The 15,937-nt window shown below is 50.2% G+C and overlaps 4 protein-coding genes across 4 annotated transcripts; 1 reads left to right on the top strand and 3 right to left on the bottom strand.

Moving 5' to 3' along the window:
- Positions 1-1,146: 1,146 nt before the first annotated feature.
- Positions 1,147-1,353, bottom strand: N7457_001855 (uncharacterized protein; the record flags this gene model as incomplete). The annotated part of the gene is made up of 1 exon (XM_057172901.1): positions 1,147-1,353. One exon carries the CDS (start codon positions 1,351-1,353, stop codon positions 1,147-1,149), a length of 207 nt encoding a protein of 68 aa, XP_057036804.1.
- Positions 1,354-2,530: 1,177 nt separating this feature from the next.
- N7457_001854 (cytochrome P450) lies at positions 2,531-4,177 on the bottom strand (the record flags this gene model as incomplete). Its single annotated transcript, XM_057172900.1, has 3 exons — positions 2,531-3,761; positions 3,814-3,998; positions 4,061-4,177. The coding sequence occupies 3 exons, from the start codon at positions 4,175-4,177 to the stop codon at positions 2,531-2,533; spliced, it is 1,533 nt and encodes a 510-aa protein (XP_057036803.1).
- A 558-nt stretch (positions 4,178-4,735) lies between these two features.
- On the top strand, positions 4,736-11,952 carry N7457_001853 (uncharacterized protein; the record flags this gene model as incomplete). The annotated part of the gene is made up of 3 exons (XM_057172899.1): positions 4,736-5,110; positions 5,162-11,719; positions 11,773-11,952. 3 exons carry the CDS (start codon positions 4,736-4,738, stop codon positions 11,950-11,952), a joined length of 7,113 nt encoding a protein of 2,370 aa, XP_057036802.1.
- A 1,015-nt stretch (positions 11,953-12,967) lies between these two features.
- N7457_001852 (protein phosphatase 2A regulatory subunit RTS1) lies at positions 12,968-15,369 on the bottom strand (the record flags this gene model as incomplete). Its single annotated transcript, XM_057172898.1, has 7 exons — positions 12,968-13,325; positions 13,385-13,512; positions 13,574-13,744; positions 13,806-14,159; positions 14,216-14,830; positions 14,880-15,212; positions 15,346-15,369. 7 exons carry the CDS (start codon positions 15,367-15,369, stop codon positions 12,968-12,970), a joined length of 1,983 nt encoding a protein of 660 aa, XP_057036801.1.
- Between the last annotated feature and the right edge of the window lie 568 nt (positions 15,370-15,937).

Genomic DNA, 15,937 nt, shown 5'->3' with positions numbered 1-15,937 from the left:
ACACATATATCAGGGAAGGATTGGCATGGCTTAACCCTGTTTAGTGGCTGAAATGAACCAAAACGTTCCCGCAACTGTCCGTCCTTGCCGTAACTGTATATGATCTGAAGGGCGTTCGCTAACTACAATGAAGAAACCCTTATTCCACATAAGATCTTGTTCCGACTGCCCTCTCGGATACTAAGTATTTCGTAGGAGCTAGAAAATCAGAAATACTGGCCATTCCCACTATTGGCTATTTCTGTCCATGGATGAACATACGGCTGCTTAATGATACCGAACATTATTTAGCAAGCGATGTTGTACTTCAAACCCATCTGACTTCCCCAATTGGAATCTACTTTTTTAACTAAGATTCCTTGTGCCCGGTTGCAACAATACCAGAGTACTTCTGCAGCACCAAATCAGTCTCTCCATAAGCTTCATCTAGATGGCGCTGGAGGACAGGCAAAATGTCTTGCTCGTGTGCATCCCTCCTTCAGCGCGGGCCAGAGTCATGTTCTCCCAGCCTTCATCGGCCTTCTCATAATTCAGATATCCCAGACACAGAAAGCTCTAATCTACATAGGTATATTGCAGCTTGTCAACAAGACATCCCCTGTGCCAGACCTGCCGGATTATACTCTGACCACATTTTCCAGTAGCCAAGGTTGACCCGAGACCTCTCATCGTTATCTATCTTCTTATTTGATCCTGTATTTTCTCTTCCTCTAGAACCCACTGTGCCCCGGGATGTTCCGTGAGTAATTTGGCACTGAAGCATGTACGGAACGCCGCCAGCCTGGACGACTGGGGCGTGATCTGATTTCCCAAGGCTATTCTGTCTTAGCGAGCGACCAGAGTTGATATCCACAACTTACGCAGGACGCTGGTTTCTGGGCTTCTTTAGAGGTTAATCACCCCGTGTCTCTTATGATGGTATTTGATGGCAGCAACAAGACAAGCGATTCCCAGACCAACAATGGTCACTTGGATCCCGCTCAAATGGGGTGCTGCAACCCCGCAGGGGACTGTCACTGTGGAGGTTTTGACTGTGATGATACTCTTGTAGCTACGAGGGCTGTTCATAGGAAACTGAAGAAGAATACCTCCTCTGTTGCGACGGGGTCTTTGCTTCTCCTACAGAGCTTACAAGCTACTCAGCGACTAAGGACCCTGAGCAATCGCTTGCCCGCCCTGATCTTCCCCGTCTCTCTTCTTAACCATGCCTGACTCCATGCAGTGGCTGCCATCCGAGAATGCAACACGCGGTGTGCCGGCACAGCCCTGGCTGCAGCTTTTATTAAATACGAAGTATGGGGCACCCCGAATGATCAAGGAGGCAACCCGGTTCTTGCTTTCCAAGTCATCCATCACGCTGTGAGTTACAGAGGACCCCTCAGCCAGGGGGTATGTGAAAGGCTGCAATACGTGGCTGCCAGAACGCCCTTTCCGTAGGATACGACTGATCTAGCCAGGGAGTACCGAGTACTTCAAGCCCAATACCCGTGGGCCGGAAATGGTTTATGGTTGCATAGTATACTCCGTAGTCGGGCAGTGCTGCCGGGATGCGATGCAAGATATTGCACAGCGAAGGTGAAAATCAAGCTCAGCTCGGCTCTACATCCCACAGACCCGCTCACAGCGAGCCGAGACGCGACGGACTGCAATGCGAAATGCCATGGACCCTGAATGTCTGATACAAGGGGCCTACCACTCTCCACGGAGCTCCCTGCAATGACGATCATTCATGCAGGTAATCGGATGGCCTTAGCATGAAGATCGAAGGATGAAGCCTCGTATTCTACGGAGTACTGCTGAGCTACAGGGTACTTGGCACTGCATTCCAGCCCTGAGTCACGACCACCTGGCCGGTCTGAAGGAATGGCAAGGAATCGACATGCGGGAATTTCTCAGCGCCCAGGTGTGTCCACCTCAATCCAGGAATCACCGTGAAGTCGCGCAGAGTTTCCCTTTGTTTTCCCTTCAGCCCTTGAATTGCCAAGAAGTGGTTTCCTACTAACCATGGTTTTGTGGCGTGTGAACAATCGATTTACGATGATCGATTCCGATCGCTGGTCCTACGCACGTTCTCAATAATTTGCACTGGGATTATGCCAAATCGCTGCTCCTGAATAGCTTTTTTGTTGGCCTGCAAGATCGCCTTACCTCGGCTTAGGACAGTAGGTTTGCCATGGATGTCAAGATACGACGGGAAGTATAGTAAACTCTCTCCAACGGAGATCACCGCAGTCACTGAATGCTGACTGCAGGTACCCTGTGGCATAGTTACATATCGGATAGTGTTGCTAAAGTTAAAGACGCCATGAGAAAAGGCAGCTCCAATACTTTATCGGTGTAACAAAAAAACTTTGCATAGAGACTTGTGTGGCCATCAATCTATCTGTCACTATGGTGGTTGCTTGCGCCCTCGTATAGATTGCGTAAAGTACGAAAAATGTGCTTGAAAGACCGGTCTCACGATATACATTGAGTACTTAGTTCTAAACCTGGAACAAGCGTAAGGCGACCATGTACTGTGTAAAAAGTCCTACAGTGGCTCCAAGATAATTTCCTGCTCGGCAACTTTGAACCATGCCTCCCCTCGTTTCTGGGATTCCTTCTCACTCATGGCAGATTTGGCCGGGGACTTCAAAAGATAGTGCTCCACCGTGTACGCAACCAATACTTTAAGGATGGTATCAGCCAGCGCCTGCGCGATGCATTGGCGTGGGCCAAACCCAAAGCGCCAAAACCGATACCGAAAGTTCGACCTAGACTCTTCTAAAAACCGCTGGGGGCGGAAGATCATCTTGTCAGCGCCCCATGCGTCGTCCCAGATATTCAATGCGTTCGTGTCGACAACCATGAAGGTTCCTTTGGGAATACGGTATCCACCGACATCGCGATTGGTGGGCATCGATTGCGCGTACGTGTAGTTTGTCACTGGCTTCAGCCGTGCAGACTCGTTGATGCAGCTTGAAAGTAGGGTCGAATTGCTGGCAATGTACTTTGCCCAGGAGTCTGCAGTCGTATCCATCCGGGCCTGTGAGATCTCTTCTCTCAGCTCGGTCTGTAGATCACCTTTCTCGGCCAGGAACTGGGGGATCCAGGAGAAACTGCCGATTGTGACATCGATATTGGCAAACAGTGCTTCATCGAGGGAATGCATCAGCTCAGTTGGCGTGATCTGGCCTTGCTCGACGGCTTCGTATAAGGGGACAATGGCGCAAGCAGAGGCAGTCCTTCCGTTTTTGGCATTTTGATACGCTTGTCGATTGAAATTGGCCCAACGAGTGTGGAAAACGTGCAATTTGTTTCGTATTGTGGGTGAGAATATTTTACTGATCCAGAACAATGACAGTCCGCCTTTGAAGGCATACTGAAACACATCTGTTCGTAGATCAGTGATTTGCAGGAGTTCCTGCACCATCCCTGGGGACAACTCTCCGTAGAGGAGATCACTTATGACCCAGAAAGGTAAAAGCTTAAGGTCTTCGGCGGGCATGATGCGAAGTACTTTCCCGCCTTCATATTGCCGATAAAGCTCGGAAAAGTGACGGTCAATCCGAGATTGAACGAATGGCACGTATGTTGTGGGCTTCTGAGTAAATGGTGGTGAAAACACAGCATGGACTCTTTTCCAGTGCCCTTGGCTGATCAGACCGACACCATCTCCAACCAAATCACCCATGACCCACCCACCATTCAGGTTGGAAGCCTTAAAGTGATTGCCCGAATCCTTGAAGACAGTCTTGATCTCATCCGCTCGGGTCAGAATACTGTTTGTTTGAGTTAGCGTAGGCAATGCATTGTAGTAAAAAGGACACACACATTTCTGGCGTGAGGCCAACCCAGATCCGATATACTGGACCATACTTCTCTGCCCATTTCCGCGAGATATCTTCTCCCTCTAAAAATTTAAGACTCCCGCCGCCATCTGGAAATCTGTAGGGACAAGTTGGGATGGGTGTTTGGCCGTCTGCTGAGTAGATCGGGTACCACCAGAGCAAAAGTCCCTACAATATCAACAATGAAAGTTAGCGATGTTCCAGTAGGGTATTCTCAAGAAAATACTGACATTGATTATGTATGACACTACTCGATTAGTCCATGTATTGGGCTGAAAGGCGCGCCACAAAGCGACCAGCAGTGAGACAAGTACCAACTGAAGTGCAAGAAAGATGTAACCTAACATCACGCGGTTGTAACTTCTCAATGTCTGCAGTGACAGAGGAAAATCGGTCGAAGATGTTCTATGAATTTGTAATTGAGTGAAAGAGAGCAATTGCCCAAAGGGGTATATGTTGCGACGAGCAAGTCTGACTGTAACTCGGACATGTGCGGCTGATGTTTTCGGGTACTTGCACCGAATGGCCAGAAGTTCGCATGTGCAGGTCCAATATAGCGCAGCAAGGACATCTCTGCATGGTCGCATTGCGCCCATATGTGTGATCTCTGGGGTCTATATGCAAGGACTTGGGGAAACGGTTGCATGTGTAAGACACGAGGAATCATCAATGCCCAGGTGAGCCTGGGCATCTATATCGGAATTTCAAATTCGTTGCGGCTGACCAGATATTCTTGGCCATTCCTGTGAAGGTACTGTAAGCAAGCGTGCCTTGAGATGATGCTAGCACATATAGTCCAAAGTACTCACATTCTTCGTATATTCATTACTATGAAGATAGCCCAAACCTTTGGGGATAAGCTTGAGCTCACTCACACTGGGAATTGATATCCCTTCACTATCACCATGTGCTCTTATCACGATCATCATACTATTTCTCTCTCTTTGGACAAACAAGTAGAGGCAAGATGGACCAAAAATGGGAAATACTTGCCTCAACCTCATCCCCTCAAGGCATCCTGTGCCCTCTTATTTGGCAGAATAATGGAAACACATACCACGACATTCGCAGTTGTCGAACAACTGGTACCCCCACCGAGGAACGACTGCTTGAAAAAAGTAGTCCCGCCACAGCTAGAAACTTGGGCAATATCAGAATGCCCAAGAAGCCTCTTGATAGATGCAGCCAAGGAAAAGCGCAGGGAGCCTCTGTCAGGAACAGAAGTTCAGACGGCAGTATTCATTAGGTGGCACAGCCAACCTAGCGCAGGTACTACCTCTGTAAGTATATTTCGACCACGATGTTCACACAAGACACTAATGATAGATTAGTTGCCCTTCACATTCAATACTATGATTTTTATTGATTGCAGCATATCGCCCATCGAAATATCCATGGAATACTCGAGGGGGTCTCTCACAATGAACCAAGCCTGGGCACAATTAACATCACTGGTTCACATTTTGGAGCAAGTCATTCTAAGCCCAGAGTTATCCCTCAAAGAGTTAGACTTTCTGGGCTCGCATAGTACCAGATTGATCCGGCAATGGAACGATCCCTATGCACTTGCACGACCAGGCATTTGCATCCATAACTTGATCCTGGGACATTGTCACAGTCGACCGGATGCCGACGCCGTGTGTGCTTGGGATGGATCCGTCACTTATGCCGAGCTTGATCAATTCTCAAGGGCACTCGGGCTCTGTCTGGTCTCCCTTGGCGTTGGCCCAGAGTCAGTAGTGCCGCTCTGCTTTGAAAAGTCGCGGTGGACGGTGATCGCCATGCTGGGGGTACTAAGAGCCGGAGGTGCGTTTGTTTTGCTCGACCCGTCACACCCAGTGGCCCGGTTAGGGGAGATCTGTTCGGAAGTGCAAGCAGAAGTCCTCATCGTCTCAGATACATTACAAGAGCTGGGTAGCCAGTTGGGTCCACAGGTCATCACGGTCCTGGACACAATCCACAATCACGTTCATACATCCACAGCTACATTGAGCGCTCCTGTCAAACCCACCAATGCTGCCTATGTGGCCTTTACCTCTGGTTCCACTGGAAAGCCCAAAGGGATTGTCATTGAGCATCAGTGCTTCAGTGCGAATACCTTGGCTCAGAACGCGGTCCACAATCTTAATCAAAACACGCGAGTCTTTCAATTTGCCTCATATGGGTTTGATAGCAGCATTTTGGAAACACTCATGGCCCTGGTGGCGGGTGGTTGTGTCTGTATACCATCAGAGCAACAACGGCTGAATGGCGTGGCAGATGCCATCCGCGAGCTGCGGGCTAACTGGCTGGAACTGACCCCATCCGTCGCGCGATTTATCAACCCTGAAGAGGTACCGGATGTGAGATCTGTATTGCTTGTCGGTGAGCCCATGTCCCAGGACCACATTACACAATGGTCATCAGGGAACGTGCAACTTCTCAACGCGTATGGGCCCGCCGAGTGTAGCGTGGTAACTACCGTGCAGCCCCACGTACAACTGCACGATCCACAGAATATCGGACGTTCATACAGCAGTCACAGCTGGATTGTCAATCCCCAGGATCATGACCAGTTGGAGCCGCTGGGTGCGGTGGGCGAATTGGTCATCAGCGGGCCGATCGTGGCGCGCGGGTATCTCAACCAGCCTCACCAAACATCTTTCATCTCCAACCCCCGTTGGGCCACGCGCTTCGGCATTCCTCCCACTGAACGCTTCTATAAAACTGGCGATCTTGTGCGATACAATCTCGATGACGGGACGCTGCGATATGTGGGTCGCAAGGACAGGGAGGTGAAGATTCACGGGCAGCGTGTCAACCTGCAAGAAATTGAGCATCACGCATCCCAATTCCAGAAGGGAATGCTGGCGGCCGCCGATGTTGTCCATGTTAATGGTAGCACAGCGGGGAAACTACTCGCATTGTTCATTGCTGTTGCAGATGCCGACGAAGTTATCTACAGTTCCCAGCGAAGCCTCGTTCTGCCTTGGGATGATGCCCTCCGTGCTTTAGTAGCAGGCCTTCAGGACTGGCTGCGAAATTCTTTGCCCTCATATATGGTCCCCACAAAATACATTTTCATTGATCGCTTTCCTTTAACGAGAACAGGAAAGCTCGATCGACGGGCCTTGGTGGATCTTGGAGTATCCACTCACTCGCCTTCATTGTCATCTGGACAGGATCCGTCGAACCGACGTGACAAAGAAGATGCCACACTCAGCCCGGAGCTTGTCGCCAAGGAGAACTCCTTGCGTGCAGTGTTTTCTGAAGTATTGGGGTGTCTAGAAACAGACATCAGCGCAGAAGATGGTTTTTACGACATAGGAGGTAATTCATTGGCCGCCATCGAGGTCGTAGCCCGTACACGCAAGCGTGGCTTGGAGCTCACGGTAGCAGATGTCATCCGGCTTCAAAATCCACGCAAAATCGCCCAACGTACTTCAGAAAGTAGAGGGGTTCGCGAGATTCTCCCATTTTCCCTTCTCAACAATACTGAACAGAGTCTATCGTCCGCCGCCGCCCAGTGTGGCGTTCAGCGAGGAATGATTGAAGACATGTATCCTTGCACTCCTTTGCAAGAAGGCCTCATGCATCTGTCTACCAAGACCCCCGGCGCTTTCATGGGCTCGTACCGATTCTTGTCGGCTCCTTCCGCAAATCTGGATCAGATCCGTGATGCATGGGAACAGCTTTGGATGGCACATCCGATTTTGAGGACGCGGATTATTCAACTTGGTAGCCAAATGTTCCAGGTAGTAACCAAGCCTATGCTGTCCTGCGTGGAAATTTCAAGCATGGGTGATTGTCAACTCATGGCATTGGGAACTCCCCTTGCATATGTCACATTCCATCATGAAGAGACATCTCATGGCGCAGGCATATTTCGGCTGGTCATGCACCACGCGATTTTTGATGGATGGTCTTATTTGCAGCTGCTCGAGGATCTCCAGTTAATTTATGATGGGACTGCATTGCTACCCCGTCCTTGCTTTAACCATGTGATTGAATATATCTCTAAAATGAACCCCGAGGAAGGTCGCTCTTTTTGGGGTCAAGAGTTCACTGATCTCCAAGCAACCTCTTTCCCAGCCTCCTCCCGGCGGTCATCAGCGTCGCCTCAATGGCTATTCAGGAACAAGAAGATTACTCTCGCCGAGTCGGATGTGAAATGGACACTCGCCAGCAAAATCAAATTGGCATGGGCTCTAGTTATATCGTCTCAAACAAACTCTAGTGATGTCGTGTACGGATTGACAGTTTCTGGCCGAAACGCTCCTGTTCCAGGGATCGAGCGTATCGCTGGTCCAACGTTTGCCACATTACCTTTCCGCACGCAGCTTGACACCAAAATCTCAGTGGAAGAGATGTTACTGCAGCTGCGACAGCACGACATTTCCATTATGCCATTCGAACACACTGGTCTTAAGTGTATCGCAGAATCAAGCTCAGAAGCCGCCTTGGCTTGTGGATTCCGCAATCTCCTCACAATTAGATTACAATCGCTTCAGAGCCCTTGTGGTATCTTGATCGATTTGCCGGAGGAAGAGGACCAGGAGCTGAATTTTGCATCATATCCTCTGTCGATCCTAGTCCAGCAGCGAGGTACATTGCTGGAAGTCAAGGCCATCTTCAATGGTTTCATACTGGGCCCTTCTAAGGTCGAGGGACTCTTGGAACAGTTTGATATGTTATTGCAGCAAATTCTCCAAGAGCCCGAAGCATTGATAGGGAATTTGAGGAGTAAGATATCTCCCGAGTGGCAACAGCTGGCAGCCATAAACAGAAAGAGCTCGACACACCCAGTATGCCTTCATGATGTGATACAGAAATTTAGCATCACTCAACCAGACTCAGAGGCTGTTTGCGCCTGGGATGGCTCCTTAACATATGAACAGCTTGTTACATTGAGCCGGAGAATGGCAGTTCATCTGAAGTCTCTCGGATCCGGACCTGGTACAGTTATCGGTATCTGCGTGGAGCGGTCGAAATGGTTTCCCGTTTCCATCCTAGGTGCCCTCATGTCTGGAGCTGCCATGGTCTTGTTGGAGCCTAATTTTCCCCTGCAACGCTTGCAGCACATTTTGCGGGATGCCGGTGCGCGAATGGTGATCTGCTCTTTGGTGTACCAAGAAAGGTGCACGAGAATTGTTGATGAGGTCGTGGCTCTGACTCCCGATATCATGACAGTCGCCAATGATAGTGCCTGGGCTCCATCACCAGTCACTCCTCAGGACCCGATGTATGTTGCCTTTACCTCCGGATCAACTGGTGCGCCAAAGGGTGTTGTGATAGAACATGGAATGGTATCTTCGATGCTACAGGCCCATAAAGACATCATCGGTGCATCAAGTGCTTCCCGAGGCTTGCTTTTCGCCTCCCCGGCCTTCGATATTTGCCTTGCTGAAATTGTACTCATACTCGGTGCAGGAGGCTGCATCTGTGTGCCCTCTGAAGGTCAACGCATGAACAACCTGGCGAAAACGATGACAACAATGCAGGTTAATATCGCAATGCTCACGCCCTCTGTGGCGCGCACCCTTTCACCAACAGCAGTCCCCTGTCTGCGAACCCTGGTTCTGGGAGGTGAAGCACCATCAGCCTCTGATCTGGCAACATGGGCTTTGCGAGTCCGGCTGCATCAGTCATATGGGCCGGCGGAATGTGCTATGTACACAACCACCACAGGACCGTTGGCTGCTAACTCGGATTTGGGCAATGTCGGATTCTCTCCAAATGCATCTTGCTGGATTGTTAACCCTGACAACCATGATGAACTCTTGCCTTTGGGCTCAGTGGGTGAATTATTGATTGGCGGACCTATTGTTGGAAGAGGTTATATCAAGCGACCCCAAGAAACCGCAGTAGCCTTTATTCGTGATCCTATCTGGGGCGAGGAATTTCCTTCTTTACGTGGACAACTTTACAAGACTGGGGATCTCGCCACTCTGAACGCAGACGGATCTTTGAATTTGATTGGCCGAAAGGATACACAGGTCAAGCTCAATGGTCAGCGGATTGAGCTGCGCGAGATCGAGCATTGTGCCGAGAACTATCAACATGGCACCGTGGTAATTGCGGAACTGATAAAAACCCGCGGTACCCAGAGACACAGGCTGGTGATGTTTGTCTATGATCCTAAGACGGTGGAAACGACGGTCAGCATTACGTCTACTCCTAGCGATGATCAACAATTTTTCCTTCCGCCATCGACAAGGAATCAATCCTACCTTGAGGGTGTTAAGCATCATCTCAATCAACACCTTCCGCCATATATGGTGCCTTCCTTTTTCCTCGCACTCTCTCGTCTACCTCTTAGTCCAAGTGGCAAGGCGGACCGCAAGACACTACGCCAGACGGCATCTGATCTGGATCAAGAATCATTGGATATTTATCTGAACAATTCCACTCGAGAGAAGAGGGAGCCAATCACTGAGCAAGAGCGATTCGTCCGTTCAAATTTTGCCACGGCGTTGTCATTGAATGAGGACGCCATTGGCGTAGACGACAGTTTCTTCGCACTGGGAGGCGATTCCATCACGGCCATGCGAGTTCTCACCCTATGTCGCAGAAGAAATATGACCATCTCCATGCAGGACTTCCTCTCCCACAACACTGTATCGTCATTTTGCACACATGTCATTGACATTCATGGCCAGCCAGTTGATGCGAAACGCCAAAAGATTATTCCTTCCCAAGGAAAGATCACAGACGGAGATGACGTCGTCCAGTTTGAACGCATTGGCTATGAGCTTGAAAGGGTGCGATCGCGGCTGAATCTACTAGCATCAGATTCCATTGAAGATATCTACCCTTGTTCTGAAGCCCACAGTGGGATATTGGAACTCTACACTCCTGACTACACGAGCACAGCGATTTTCGAAATCCAGTCCAATAGATCGGTGACTGCAATGCAATTGAGCGATGCCTGGGGCCGATTAGTGCAACGACACATGGCGTTGCGGACCGTTCTCCTCAACGAGCCAAATATTCACTCGGGTTATCTCCAAGTGGTTCTTGACAAGGGACCAACCCAGCCCATTATTCTTCCACCAAGCAAGAACGCTCTTTCGGACCTGAAACGGCTCGAACCGCTCCCATCTTGGGGCTTGTCGCCACCACACCGGTTAATTATCGGGCAGGATCATTCCGGGGCGGTCTTCATGAGACTAGAAACGGGCTGTGCACTGATCGATGCTTTTTCCATGTCCATTCTACTGGAAGAGCTATCTGTTCTGCTCCAAGGTCGGTCTTTACCAGAACCAGGGATCACCTATCGCCAATACCTGTCCCACCTGCGCGGCCAGCCGACTGCAACAACAACGCAATACTGGAAACAAGCGCTTTGTGGCGCGGAGCCCTCCCACCTGCCCAAACTCCCGGCCAAGCAAGCTTTGCAAATAGGTTCCCCTCTCCCGGAACCTCGCTCCCAGACCCGCTGTCTGCCAATTGCACAAGCCAGGCGCTTAGATTCTTTCTGGCGCTCTAACAATATCACCATCACCAACCTGTTCCAACTATCATGGGCCTTAACTCTCGCCCACTATACGAAGTCCCGGGATGTCTGCTTTGGGGCCATTACCTCCGGGCGCGACACCCCGCAACTAGAAGTATGGAATATCGTCGGGTCATTGTTTAACATCCTTCCATGTCGAATTTTGCTTGATCCCAATCGCACCATACTGGACTTATTGCGACACAATCAGATGGAGATCCAGCATAGAAATGACCAGCAGAACTGTTCCATGCCCGACATAATCCAAAGATCAGGAATCAAAAGCTCAGAAAAAAACCAGCCACTCTTCAACACAGTTTTGACAGTGCAGAATCCATTCTCTGCTCAATCATCTGCCAAGGATGGTGTCAATGAGATCGAGATAAAACTCGTTGAGTTAGAAGATGCCACAGAGGTGAGCACATTCAGAACCATAATTCCAAGTGAGGTACTGATAATCTCATTTAGTACGACTTTTGCGTGGCTATTTTCCCTTCCCCCTCGGAATTCCAGGTGGAACTACGCTACTCGTCATCGACTGCGTCTGAGGAGTATGCTTCGGACATTTTAGATTGTCTTTTTACCCAACTAGACCAGATTGTGCATCATGCGACCATGCCATTGAACGACATCACCACGACTACATGAATATATCACGGCAGACCATCACATAGCTATCTCCTGCCCGGCAGAGGAACTGGGCTCAACAATACCGTGCTCCTTGGCTATCCTATCTTGGATATCGTTGAATACCTATTCCCTTTGATACTTTCGGACAACTCCGCATTTTGATTTAGTTTTATGAGTCATGACAATCGCAATCACTTTGAAAAGATACAAAGATAGACCAAGTTAGACGGCCAGCTACAGTGCTGTCGTGGTGTCATAAATGATCAAGCCCTGGTGCAGAGCAACCCATAAGCCTACGATCGGTGCCCCAAGCATCAGATTCCAAGGCAATATCATATCCTAGAACTGGTCTAAAATGATAGAAGAGAAGAAGAACACACATAGACAGCCCACCGACAATCATGGTCGATGGATAAAACGCCATTCGCACCCGTTTTCCATACCCGAACACGGTTCTAAGACTGGGTTCCAACTCAAGTCCGCTCACGAAGACGAGGGAGCCCGTCGCGGAAGGGGAAAAAAAATTGCAAAAAAAGGGAGAAATCCATGTACACAAAAGAAAGGGGGGAAAACGCAGAACAAAAAGGGCACAGTTGGCAGGGCATCAGTCCGGAGTACCGAAAATCAAAAGACACAAATATCGTTGCCCCATAGTCGCTATGCCATCGCAGGAGAAAAATAAACGGAAATTACCATGTCCATCAGCAGTCCATCTCCAAGACATTATTTAGTGGAATTGCTTCGATGCAAGATCTGTACATTGGTCGCGCTGGTACCACTGCCAACCGATCGTCGTCGCGGGCGAATCTCACTGCCGCTGCCGCTACGTCGCCTCCGACCGCCGTTGCGGATGGAGCCTCGGCGTCGTGTCTGGATCAAACGGACGTTTTCACGTTAGAATCACGCTGGCTATACATGGGCGGACGTGGTCTCTTAGCAAAAGACAGATACGAAAAAGAAGGGCAACAAGGCCAGACAAAATGGAAATAGGTCGCATAGGAATGCACGTATCTGGGCAGCAGAGCAGCACGGATCAGAGATGCACAGGACGTACCGAATTAGGGGTGCCTTCCCTGCTGGGCCTTTCCTTGGCAGTATCAGCCTCCTCCGTCAACTTCAGAGTGTTCAACCGCTTTTGGTTCTCGTGAGTCATGGCCTCTACTTCATCGATCGGCTCTGGCACGTCCAGCGCTGGGGGTGGTGGGGGAGGAATGCCGTTCTTCCGATCTTTGGCTTGTTGCTCAATGATGTCCCATCGGTCGGTGCGAGTCTTCTCGCGTTGATCTGCATTGTTCTGGTGTTCCGTGTATTCGTGGGAACATTCATCGAAGAGTTGGGGGTTGATTTCCATGAACATTTTCATGGCATTGTATACCATGCTGTGGATTGTGCTAGGTGAACGGTTAGCTTGGTTCCATTTGAGGTAGTAAAATTTGCAGATCAAACTCACCGGTTCCAGTGTCCCTTTGAGTTCTCGTAAAGGGGCGCGAACATGATCGGGAGAATCGTCTCCACATTGTCGCTCACCAGGTTGCAGAAGTACTCGTTGTTCCAGAAGTACAAAGCACGCTCCGCGACCTGTATGTCCAGGAAATGTTAATCGGGGGACTTGAAGTTGGGGTTCTCGGGTAGTACGCACCTGGAAATGGGGACTGGCAACAGATTTGGCCAACTGATTGAACAGAGGCTCCTGAACTTTGGCAAACTCGCCTGGGTCCATCACCTCGAAGATATCTTCCACCTCATTGAGATACATAACTTCCTTGGTGCTGTTGGTCTTAGGCCAAAAGCGCAATAAGCCGAGGACCACCTAAAGATAGCGGTCAGTGATTAACTCTGAGACTAAGCAAAGTGGAAAGAGAGGCCCTTACATCTTCAGTCAAGGTGGAGTCCTTCTCCAAGAATTGCACAATGCAGTAGGCCAGCTGCGGGTGATACATGCTCAGACTCTTCACCTTGTGCATGGGGAGAAGCACTCGTGTCAAGAAGAGCTTGTGCTCCTCCTTCAGCGGCAAGGCGAATCCGTTGATAATGGAGCCCAGAATCTCGAGCAACTCAGCGATACCGTTATGACGCTCTGTCTCATACATGAACTGGAAGAAGACATTGTTGATAGATCGGCGAATATATGACCGCAGGTTCAAGAATTTTCCGTAGATGCGATGCAAAGTCGTCTTGAGGAAATCACGTTCCCGGGGATCTTCCGAATCAAAGAGGTCCAGCAACTAGTTGCAGCGTTAGCATACTTTAAACAAGAAAACAAGAAAACAGCAGTACATACCGAAAGCACAAACTGATGGTCAATGAAACCCTTCGCGATATTCGTGTTGAAATCCTGGCTTTCAATGAATCGCAAGAAGAATTCATATACGACCTGAATGTGAGGCCAGGCGACTTCCAAAACGGGCTCATCCTCTTCGGGGTCGAACGCTTCGCCTTGGGGCGTCATAGGAGGAGGAATAGGACGGAACAAGTTCTTGGCGAACATCTCTACCACCCGGGGGTACATGGGCTCCGTAATCACCGACCGATTGTTGGCAACGTAATCCAAGAGTTCGTGCAGCGCCAGTCTCTTGATCTCCTTGGACTTCATATCGGCTGTCGGGTCGTTGAAATCGAAGATGATATTGCACTGGTCGATCTTTTGCATGAACAAATCCTGGCGCCGATTAGGAGGCACTTCGTGGAAGCCCGGCAGCTTCTCTAATTCTCTCTGGCGCTGATCGGAGATGTCGAATCGCGACGAATGTTGGCGTTTTGGGGTTCGGATTCCTTCCGAGATGTCCTTAGGAGTTGTCTGTAGGCGGTCGAATACATGAGACTTTCGGGGGGGTGCAAGATCTCCGGGCATCGTTTCGGCGGCACCGGGGGAGGAACGTGCTACGCGATCCAACCACTATTAGCCAATGCAAGTTGCATCCAAGTTGAGAATCGCTTCAGCTTACCGGTGCGCTTGGGCTGATGATGACACTAGGGGCCGCCGGCTGGCCTTGTCTAGTCGGTGTTCCCGGTCCATTGCTTATAGGCTGGCCTGCTATTCCCGGTTGGGGTATGTACTGTTGAGCCGGGGGTGCGCCCGCAGACGATGCTCCGGCGGGGGAAGCGTTGTCCGGAGATTTGTTTCGCGAATCATTGAGAGATGTTGTGGAGGAGGTTGGTGTGCCTTGGTTGGGTGAACTAGACTGCTGCGCACTGGAGATACCAAGGGACTGGTTTTGCGAGTTGGAATCTTTCTTTTTCGAGGACTTGTTGTCCTTCGCCCGCGACAACTGGTCGTGCTAGAGGTCAAGGAGGTTAGATTATTTGCGGAATTGCTTGGGTGGCCACCCAGTGCGCGGTGACAAAGGGAAGAGATGGATAGAAGTGACCGTGCGGTGAGGTGCAGTTGAGCAACAGAGGCGGGTAACTTACTACTCTCTGTCTGAAACCCTTCATTTTGACGACTTATGTAGACAGCCACATGTACTCGGCTAGGTTTGTTGGTGCCAGTGCAGCCACGCGCCGCACTCTAGCCAGAGTAAATTGAGGGGACGCAAGGGAGACAGCCGCTCAGGGTAATAGCGAGGAGGGGGTGGGATTGTTTAGGTCAACCTAATAGGAGAAAGTCATGAGCGGTCCAAGTCATACAGCATGTAAGATTGTGATTGCCAAGGTAGATAGCCCTGCCCTGCTGGTGTCGAGTCGTTGTAATGTTTAAAGGCAAAGCCGGGGTTCAATGGCACTAGCATCAGGCGTTCCCAACAAGGTGTGATTGCAGTACGCGCACGGGGCGACAATTTGGTGCTAGGAAGACAGGGCGTGTACAGGCAATGGGGAGTCGGGCGTCCGATCGAACGTACCTCAGTAGCTTTGAGTTGGGCAATTGACGGATCGAGGTGAAGGCTGTCCGGGCGGAGCAGGTGTTATAGGACGCACTTGGTCGGCGCTGGAAGATCTCCGTGTCGCTTAGTGGCAGGCTGGGAGCGGGGGATTTGGGAGCACCAGAGGGACGGGCACTGGAGTC

Source organism: Penicillium paradoxum (genome assembly GCF_028828445.1).
Source record: "Penicillium paradoxum strain IBT 22861 chromosome Unknown utg000002l_segment0_segment0, whole genome shotgun sequence".
In the NCBI taxonomy this organism is placed as follows: Eukaryota; Fungi; Ascomycota; class Eurotiomycetes; order Eurotiales; family Aspergillaceae; genus Penicillium; species Penicillium paradoxum.
Note: the sequence above shows the minus strand (reverse complement) of the source record. Positions and strands in the feature narration are given on the sequence as shown.